Source organism: Centruroides sculpturatus, unplaced genomic scaffold (assembly GCF_000671375.1).
Source record: "Centruroides sculpturatus isolate CEXI.00-Female unplaced genomic scaffold, Cexi_2.0 scaffold37, whole genome shotgun sequence".
Lineage (NCBI taxonomy): Eukaryota > Metazoa > Arthropoda > Arachnida > Scorpiones > Buthidae > Centruroides > Centruroides sculpturatus.
The window spans coordinates 953,405-965,053 of NW_019384346.1; the positions used below are offsets into that span (position 1 = coordinate 953,405).

The following is an 11,649-nucleotide window of genomic DNA, read 5'->3' on the forward strand; positions in this document are numbered from 1 at the left end:
TGCGTAATATCATCAAACAGAAAAAGCCGGCCAGAATTGATAAAAAAAACAGGTGTAGTGTTTTACCACAATAATGTCAAATTTCACACAAGTTTGGTAACTCGTCAGAAACTGTTATAACTTAGATGGGACGTGCTATCACACCAACCGTATTCGCCAGATCGAGCACACTCAGATTATTACTTGTTCCGGTCTGTACAATTTTTTTTAACTGTAAGACATTTACTTGAAATGACAATGTCAAAAATCACTTGGATCGGTTTTTTGTAAGCAACGATCAAAACTTTTATGAATGTGAAATCGTGCTACTACCAGAAATGATGAGAACAGTATTTGACCAAAATGGTCAACATATAATTCAATAAAATATTTATTTATCATAAGAATATTGCTTTTTTTCCACGGAAAAAACGAACTTACTTTCCGAACAACCCAATAAAAGCTAAAGACTTATGCAAAAGGTCTAGATTAAGAAGGAAAAAGCTGCAAACTATAATTAAACAAGAAAAATTAAAAGAAAACAAATTAATTATTAGAGATGATTATTATATCCAAAATATTCACATACGATACCAATTCAGATAAAGTGATACAACTAAATATTTTTTAGGAAGGAATAGACTAAGTTCTTAGAACTAATATTGAAGGATTCAAATGATGACTCAGATACTTAAATGTTATAATTATAAACCTAGGAAATTAGAATTGGTCAATTGGAATTGGAAATATAGATATATAATTAGTTAATGATAAATTAATAGGAATTTTCCTTTTATTAATACAAAATGCATGATAGTAACTTCTAATAAGGACTCTGGATCATTCAAGTCTGCAGGAAAAACTTCTTGGTGTTTGTCTTCAGTGAATACATGGAATTTTACTCTTTCATGGGTTTTACAGAATCAAAGTTAGATGAAATGCATATGGAAGTCAAGGAATTTCCAGTACGAAAGCATACTGTAGTAATTAGCAAGATGTATAAGACTGGTGGAGGTTTCAATTTGCTTTAGATCATGTTTATTGAATGGAGGTATTAGACATGAACAAATCAGTTTATTTTTCTGAAGCAATTAATACTAGAAGGGTATACAGAAAAAGTAAATATACTGCAGGTGCTTATGTTTTTCACTCTGACCAAAATTGGGAGTTGAGAGGAAAGGTCAATGAACAGAGATTTCAAAGAGAATTTTGGAATAAATATTAATGTTAAACAATCACAACAGGAGATTAAAAACCATATAAGAACTAGAGTAACTTAATGGCAGTACTGGAATTGTACCAATTTAAAAATGTTATAAGAATGCGACAGTTAAATTTAAACAGAGTTGATACAATAATCTGTTATGTTGTAGGGATTTTCCCAAATGTATAACGTTTGTTGTTTTTTTAAAGAAGTACTATAGTTACGAAATGGATGTTACTTCTATGTGTTGAATATGACCATCAATGTAAATATCAAGTACAAATTTCTTCTCATACAGCAGAATTGTAACTAATTATTTAATTAAACATTTTGTTAAAATCTTTGTAATCAAGTTATATAATATGTTTTAGTTTATATTAATGATTATGTATATCTATGTTAACAAAATAGTTAAGATGTATCATAAGGAATTAATGTGTTATGAGATGATTATGATTGATTAATATTTGAAATGCCTAACAGGGTAACAGGTTAAATCCTAATACAAATAAACATTACTTACTTAATATATAATTATTATAAATTGCAAATATGTTTTTAAATTAAAATAATATATTATTGAAAGTCACAAATTTAAAGTTTCAGAAAATTTCAAGTTTTAATTAATTTTTAATTAAATAATACAATTTTTGTAATATAGATAAGATATAATGTTTACATGCTATCTCTTGTTTCTTTTAACAGTGATATATATGAAAAAAGTCTTCAAGTTTACATGAATATAAAACATAATTTGCTACTTAAATTACTTTAATCTTTAGAATTTCAATATTTTGTTTAAAATTGATCATTCCTTTCACATGTAAACTTTAAAAACTATTTCATTGAATGCAAGATAAAATTATGATTGATGCAAAGAATTTAATTGTTAATTGTATGGGAGTGATGTACAATTTTCTCCTTGTTTTAGTATAAAATGAGCAATTACTTATTCAGCCTTGAATTATGACATTGTCATAACTCAGGGCTGCAATTTTTAATCATATTTTAATTTTAAAATATGTTTTTCATATCTGGTCTTGATTTTCATCTAACCAACTCTGTTCTCAAGAAACTTTTGAATTTAAATTGCATGACTAGTAGTCCAGACTGGAAGTTCATATATGAATTAGGGCCTTCAGCCCCTAAACTTTCTGTATCTGATCTCAATTTTCATCTATCTAATTCAATTCTTGCGATTAATAAAAAATGGACAGATGGATGATAGTAAGAATGTTTAGGTCTGCAATTTAAAAATAGCAGCCCAACAAAACAACTGATTGTTTCTATGTAAAATCTCATGAATATGTAGAATATTTATAAACTTGACTGTTTCTAAATATTCTCCAATCTGTAGGTAATTAGTTATATAAAAATATTAAATCAATAAATCTGATGAATTCAAATTCATAGTCTCTGATAACATCATTAAAAAAGATATGCTTCCAGTTAGTTTATTACAATAATAAATTGTTTCATCTCAGTTCATTTTAACAATAATTCTACTTTTAATCTATAATGATTTCATAGCAAGCTTTACATAGCTAACTCCACTTGGATCAAATAATAAATAATTCATGTTAAAGAAATAATGTTTTACTGATTCTTGCCATTTTTTTTTTTATTTTAAAGGTGTCTATTTTAAGTTAGAAAAGAATTTAAAATTCAAGAAAATATCTTAAATTAACATTTCTCAACTGTGGTTTAACAGATTGGTTCTATTCTGCAGAGAATTTTTAGTGGTCCATAAAAATTATAATTTGAAGAAACCAATAAAATCAAAAATTTTTTATTAAAATCGATATTTTATGATAAGCATATATTTTCGTTGCTAACAATGAACTTCCAATTCCAATTTCTGCTAAATATGTTGTGATCAACACATTGAAGTGTATAAATTATATTTACAAAATTGCATTGTATACATATATATTTTATATACATGTTATTTATTTCTATTTTTTATTTTGATACTAAGTTAGTTTACTGTATTAGACTTTTTGATGTTTAAATAACTATACACAAAAGCATTCTTTTAAACTAATTACTGATAGAAATTGAAAATCCATCAAAACACAATATATTTTGAGCTGAAAATCTGTATCTTAATAATCTTAAATTTGTATTTTAAAATACCTTACATACCATTAATCCATTTAAATATTTTAAAGAAACTAATTTGGCAATAACAAATTGATGTGATGTTTCTAATGTCTGTAATGACATTACTGGATTTCCTTTCACTTTTAATTCTTCAAGATTTTTCAATTTGTATAATTCTGCTATATCTTTCCACTAGTAAATGAAAATTAAGATTATTGTATAAGAAGCAAATTAAAATAAGATTACATCTAATATTGTTTATCTAAATATTACATCTATAAATATTTTAAGTTAATACATATAATATGCATTATATTTAACAATATCAAAATAAAGTTTTTGATAAATATTGAAGTATCACAATATCGATTTTATATGTCGTAATTATTCAAGAAAGAAAATTATGTAAATTATACATTAAAATAATAATAGAGCCATAATCACAGATAAAACAATTTACCACAATAGACCAGACATCACACTCATTGATAAACACAATAAAGATATATCCATTCCAAACACTCACAATATACAAAACACATTCACTGAAAAAATTAGCAAGTACACAGAACTCACCCGGAAAATAAGGCATCTGTGGAGGATAGATAGGGTGCTTATTGTACCTGTCATTCTCTCCTGCACAGGTGTGATACCACACACTACACAAAAGCCTGGGAACATTACAATTGAATAGAAATACATACATCACACTACAGAAGGCCACTATATTGAATACATGCCATATTGTTAGGAAATTCCTGAATACAGACACTGACACACTTATTTAATTTTTGTTTTTGGTTGCAATGCTTGGATTCTGGTCCGGCATAGTACACAGCCACTGGTGTGAACCAAGTATAACCCACTAAACCCAAAATAATAATAATATAAAACCATTTAAATATATTTTTCCACAAGGTAGATAAATTCTATCAATAAAATTAATTTAGCTTATTTTCTATGTAATTTCAAATCACTAGAAACTGAAAATGAAATAAAACTATAATTTCACAATTAACTTAAAACAATTTAATTACCAATTTTAAATGTTTACTTCTCTTTTCAATTTATAAATATTTTTTGTGGCATTTCAAAAGATTTGACATTTATAAATTTTTATATTTATATTATGAAAAAAAATTATGAATAGAATCAAAATTGTTTCTATGTTCTAGACATGTTTTTAGGGAGCTTTATTTGCAATTTTAATTATTATAAAAATTAGAACTTAAAATAAAGATTATAAATTTTAGTTTATGTAAAATTAAAAAAACAAAAAATTCCAAGAAATTTCTAAGGCATAATTTTGACTTTTTGATAGTGATTTATCTTATATTTACTTATAGAACTGCTGAATAATTTTGTTTATTTAAAGTTAAATAAACATATTATGAATATTTTCTATTAACAGATTCAAATTTGTAATAAAAAATAGAGTTGTTATACTATTTAGAAATATTAATAAAACAATCAGTAATATTCAAAACTAATGTTAAAAGAAATATAAATTTTTATTATTTAAAGTATTTACAGTTATATGTTAATTTTTAGTTAACAATATTGTAATTGAATTTTAGTAAATAATTCTAAAAAATATATATAAATCTAAATGTAATTTCTTCAGAATGCTAGTAAAAATGTTATATACATTTCTTAAATTTTATAGCTGTTAAATTCATTTATTTCTGAATTTAAATATTTAAAAATGAATATAAGAATAAATACAAAATTTACTAATCTTAAAGGCATTCTAAATCTAAAAAAATTCCTATAAAAATTTTGTCACATGCATTTTATAATATAATGCAAATTTAATTATTAATATATCTCAAATTTGTACTAAAATAACATTTACTAATATTTGTAGCATTCAAATATGATATAAAACAAATAAATTACGAAATCTGCTGAAATATATAATATTGGAGGATAATTTATCTAGATGTCTTTCTTGTATAAGTTTTGATTTACAACCTTCTTTTAAAACATCACATATAATTTAAAATAGTAATTTTAAAATATAACAAAAATAGATTAAATGCAATAGCTAAAATATTATAATTTTGTTTTTTAAATTTGCCTAGTTCTATTGATTTTTCCATTATGTCATTTTCTTTTTATTATCATTTTAATTCAAAGTAAATAGATTTATTAAAAATTATGTAATACTGGAATTACAAATCTAACATAAAACAGTACTCCTGATTGATAGAAATTTTATTAGAAATTTTTTTACCTGAGTATTCATTTTTTGTTACCTTGGTAACAGCTAGTTTGTAACTTTTTGTTTGTCTTTAAGATATTTCATACCAAAGGCATGCTGTTTTTCCAACTTTTCAAAACTTCCTATTAATTTATGTTTTTCTCTTTCAATTTATACAAAGATGTATTAAAACCAATTAATTATTATAATGTACAAAATTAATGATATATTGATGTAATATGTAGGCACAATTTACACAGCAGTTACATTTGGGAAAGTGTGCAAAAACAAGAATGAATTCAAACAACATAGATATAAGTTATTGTGGGGTCTTTTGTAGAATATACAATGAAAAACACCAGTTTTAAAAGTAGAATTAATGATTAATACATTCATTATGGTGGACAAAAACTATCTTTCCACTTCTTTTCTTCTTCTTACACCCTTGTGTTCACAAACATATGACTTAACAAATTTCAATAAATTACAAAATTATCACAGTTATATTAAAATTCAACAAGATTCATTCCTTAAGTGCATAATTACCAACTTAAACAATTTTTCAGTTCATATCAAGTGAAAATAACTTTTATAAATAAGATAAAGTTAAATAAAATTTGTAACAAAACTTACATGTACTGTACTATACAAAAAAATTTATTTAAAAAAATCTACTAAAAGTTACTTATACAGCAGAAATTAAATAATACTCAAAGTGCCATTGAATGATTAACTTTATATGCAATTTTAAAAATCTTGCCCAAACATATCCAATACATTAATTTTTTAACTTTTATACATATAATAAGACATTTACTATTCTCAAAAAATATCTTTCTCTAATTAAAAATTTTGGTTTGCAAAACTCATCTTTTACAAATTGAAATAAATAAGTCATTAGAAACATTCAATTCATTCATTTGATAGCTAAATAGATTAGTAAACATTTTATATAATTTAATAATTTTTTAAAATCATTTTGCTTGTTTACAATTTATTTATATGTGCAAATGCAATCTTTTAAATGAGTACCTGATGTTCAATATTATATTTTGTCAGATGAAACTTAATACTTTCTATAATAAGTATAAATCAGAACTAATGCATTATGTTTTGGATTTGTAATTTCATTTTAATACAGTTTTTAATAATTCTGTTTCAGTTTTTCATTATAATGTGAATAATTTTTTAATTTTAACTGAAATAAAATAGTTTGACTAGCAACATACTTAGCTGGAATATAAGATCTTGTGGAATCCAAATAACTCAAGTCTAACCTACTCTTTTCCTAATCTTATGAATTTTGTTTATAATAATAAATTATTTATTAATATTTAATGATATATTTACTTTTAACAAAAATTATTTCTAGCATTAATATATTTAATTTTCAGATGAATATATTTGATCAAAATTAGATATTTTGGCAGATTATGGCATTTATATTTGATAAAGAATGTAATTGACTTTTATATTTTTATTTAGATATTTTTTAATAAATAAAATATTATAATTTCAATTTAAATAAATTTCACTTTATCATTCACTATATAAATTTCAAATAAATTTCACTATATCATTCAATATAAATATCATCACATTCATTTTAAATAACTTAGAACAAATTTAAATAAATATATATACTATAACAAAATTCATATCAGATTTTCCAAAGTCAAAAGATTAAAAAGTATTGTTGAAATAACATAAACAAATACATACCTCAGATAATTTATTATTTGTTAGATAGAGACATTTCAAGTTACTGAATAATGCTTCTGTTGTAGAATTTGTTGCTGGAAGTGTAATACCACATATTTTTGCATTTTCTGCAATTAATTTTTCTAACCTAAATGACATGAAATTAATCATATTAAATAAGACTACTACAATTTTCATACCATAAAATCACAAAATTTAAATTAATTCAAACCTTGGAAGCTTTCCTAACTTATTTATTTCTTCCCAATTCCCAATCGGATTATCAGAAATATTCAATGATTGGAGATACATAAATATATCAGTAGGTATTTCTGTTATATCTGAAATTCTATTAGACCATAAATCTAAATATTCAACATCTGGCCACATTACTGCACATTCCATAATCTATAAAATACATGACTTGTATGTCAATATAATTTAATTGTTAATTTTAATAAATAAACTAATTAATTTAAATAAAATATTTCTACTTTTTTACCTGAGACCAATTATAGGACATTTTGTTCAGAATTAATGTTTTTATAGTTCTAAATGCTGCCTTAAGTTCAATTGGATTTTCAGGAATTAACAGTTTGTTTTCACTAAATATTTTATAAACAAAATTAAAAGGAAATTTATTCAATTAAACAATCAATAGATAGTTTAATATAATATATATATGTAAAACATTGTACAATATAAATAATAAAACAAATTACCAATTTTATTATAAGTCAAATATTTATTGATCTATAAAGGTTTGTATCCTTATATATTCATTTATCAAAAGCAGAAAATAATATATGCTGTAGTTATTTTAAAAAATATATTTCAATACACAAAATTATTAAACAAAAAATTTAATTGTGAAGAATACAATTAGAAATACTGTGAACAAAGCATGCTAGTTACTGCTCTATTACAGATCAAGAGAATTTTTAAATTATGAACATTTATTTACTACAAATTTGGGAGAAAACAATTGAAACTCCTTGCTGCATTGCCAAGTAAACATTATACTCAATCGCCTCATACAATACAGCATTATGAATACTACATTTATGAATTATTTAGTGACATTATAGAATAATAAAAAATTTGTTAACTCTTAAATATTTTTACAAAAGAGGTTTAAATTATTATAAGTTTGTATATTTTTTGAAATTTGCAGATCTTAAGTAAATATTGATTTAATAATATATGATAGTTTTTTATAGCAGAATATAGGTGCTTCAGATAACTTAAGAATCCAAATTTCCATTTGATTATTATAAAATCTTTTTATATTGATTTCTTCCATTTCATAATATTTAATGTAATAGGGGGTGCACCTATCAATTGGAGCTGTTGGCATGATTTTCTGCGTACTTCGATATAGTGGAAATATTGAATATTAAATGCCAAAAATACTTATTGGTTTATTTGCTTGCATGGGTTATTAGAGTTAAAGAATTTTAAATTTATTAGAAGAGATATAGTAGAGCGTCGATTATCCGAAAGAATTCCAGCCGGCAAATTTAAATTTTTGCCAGTGCTGTGGCGCTGCAATCTTTGGCTATGTCTTGGGCTACTCAAATATTTTATGTTTTTGATACTAAATTAACTTCTGAAGTATAATTTTTTATTGTTTTTATATTTTTCAATATATTTATTTTGTTCATAGAAAATAAAAAAATAATTTTTAATGATACAATAGTCTTCATTAGGCTTAACATCGACAAAAATTCAATGCAAAGCGACATGCAACAGAGAAAAATTTCAACATGGAATAGGTTAATATATTTTTTCATACATAATTGGTTATCCGAAATATCGATTTTCTGAACAACCCCAGTCCCCAATTGATTCGGATAATCAACGCTCTACTGTAATAACAATAACTAAGATGCAACGCTCTCCAAAAAAAAGAGGAAAACCTCCAAGTCACCGAACCAAATCAGATAATAGTAAGGAAACTTCATCGTCATCTAATGTTAGACTTATAACAGAATACAATACATATGCCAAAAAGATCTCCCCTGAATCAACTACTGCAGATACTGGACTAAATCCGGAAACAACACTTTAAAGTTCACAATATTCAGGTGAGACAATTGAACCTTTTTTTTCTTCATCAGATAATCTGAAAAGTTCATCTGACATATCAACTACAGCATTATAAAATAAAATTTCCGAATTAATTAATATGTCAAATACAATCAAATGACATCTATCAAAGAAGAACTGGACCTGATTCATAATAGTGTCCAAGAAACTAAAGAGCAAAATAAAAAAATGAACTCTCAAATTACTAATCTTGAACAACAAATCGTTAATCTGAAAATGGAAAATGAAAAAATGCAATATCAAATGGATTATCTGGTAAATGAACAACATCATAATAATATAATATTATATAGATATCCTAGTAAAATAAGTCCCACCAAATTAGAAATTTATAATTTGGTTAATTTAAATGAAAAAATGCAATATCAAATGGATTATCTGGTAAATGAACAACATCCTAATAATATAATTTTATATAGATATCCTAGTAAAATAAGTCCCACCAAATTAGAAATTTATAATTTAGTTAATTTAACATTAAAACTACAATAAATCACTCTGGACGATTTTATAGTGGTAATTCCAATGACTAAATCAAAATATCCAACTATTAAGTTAATTTTTAAAAATATTAAGATTCGAGATTACGTATATTCCAGTTTTATTAAAATGNGTAAATGAACAACATCATAATAATATAATATTATATAGATATCCTAGTAAAATAAGTCCCACCAAATTAGAAATTTATAATTTAGTTAATTTAACATTAAAACTACAATAAATCACTCTGGACGATTTTATAGTGGTAATTCCAATGACTAAATCAAAATATCCAACTATTAAGTTAATTTTTAAAAATATTAAGATTCGAGATTACGTATATTCGAGTTTTATTAAAATGAAACAGCAAAATTTATTGAATGATTGGAAAGATACTCAAATATCACAGGATCTTACCAAGATATCTAGACTACAACGTAAACAACTACTTCCTTTTTTATATGAATTAAGGAAAGAAGGTCAAAACCTAAACTTTGTGGTGATTGCATATTATTGGATCAATATTCCTTGACCTATAGCTATGTTTCGGAGGGACTGGTATGTACTGATTCCTTTACCCCTTTTTCTATATCTAAAACTAAATCACAATGACTTATGGTTAATCAAAATTGTTCTTTCCAAGTTAAATTTCTATTTCAGTTAATAAGTAACCAAAATAAAAACTCATCTATTATAAATGATACATGATATTAAAAATTTTTAAAAATTATGCAGTCTTTTGGTATTTCTATATTGTTTCTCAACTCAACTGAAGACAATTGTAAATATGCATATTCTTTAATGATGAATACTGCTTTATCTCAATCAATTGTTAAAGATCAAGGTTCCATTTTAAATTCGACTTATCATTATTGGTATCTGAATATGTTGCATTTTCTGTCAAATTTGAATATTATTATGTCAAACACTAAATTAAATATTAAACGTACGCTAATTCAAATTCGACTTAATTATAATTTGTTACTGATTAGTAACATATACATTGACTTCTCAAACAAATGTTATTGGTGTAAAGCAGAATCTTTTAATATATATCATATTCTCATCGTATGTCCGGCTATTGAAGAAGCACAACATAAATTGAAAATTAAAGATGTTTGACGCTAATCATAAAATTTTCGATCTAATCTTGACAATATACCAATATGCAAGATGTATAAGATTCATAGATTTTTTTATTTATATTTTAAATAAGCTGAACAATGGTCTTGATTATTGAATAGTAAATATGTTATGTAACATTAATCTAATGTAACAAAATTTAAATAAATATCCTTGTTATTTTTGTTAATACCCCCTGTAACAAGATTATCTTATTACAATAAAATGATTGAATATATATTTAATGTAATATAATCCTATTTAATTTCTTTAATTTTCCTTGTCATTTGCTTAATAACGTGTGAGGACATTTTATGCATACTTTAACAAATTTATTGATTACTTTGTAAGAAATCAATTGATTAATTTGTAATAAACTGATTTCTTTAAAATTCTTTCTAATTTTCAAGAAGTCAATAATTTATAAAAATAAATTAAAAAACTATTTCATATATTTTTCAGTTATTCTTCATTTACTCATTATTTTGTTTATTGACTCACATTAAACAATTTATTTCAATACTTGTTAAGAAAGGTGCTACTAAATCAAGGGTGCTCAAATTTTTTGACTGCTGACCCCTTCTGGGCTTTCTTGAAATTTTATCAACACACTTATATTATCTTTCAACAACAAAAAAAAAATGCTATAAAATCAATTTTTCTTGTTTACATGTAATGCATATGTTTACATATCAAAGTAGATAACAACTTAGAATTTAGGATCACTTTCACTTTTAATTCTTCA

General features: G+C 23.9%; 1 protein-coding gene across 1 annotated transcript in view; it reads right to left on the minus strand.

The window, feature by feature from the left end:
• Positions 1-11,649, minus strand: part of LOC111635643 (tubulin-specific chaperone E-like) — a 34,001-nt gene that overhangs the window by 3,665 nt on the left and 18,687 nt on the right. Inside the window, exons 6-9 of the mRNA XM_023380666.1 lie at positions 7,693-7,795; positions 7,423-7,598; positions 7,212-7,338; positions 3,329-3,478 (exon numbers count right to left, since the gene is read on the minus strand). Coding sequence (XP_023236434.1) covers positions 3,329-3,478; positions 7,212-7,338; positions 7,423-7,598; positions 7,693-7,795 — 556 coding nt within the window. The remainder of the gene's footprint in view (positions 1-3,328; positions 3,479-7,211; positions 7,339-7,422; positions 7,599-7,692; positions 7,796-11,649) is intronic.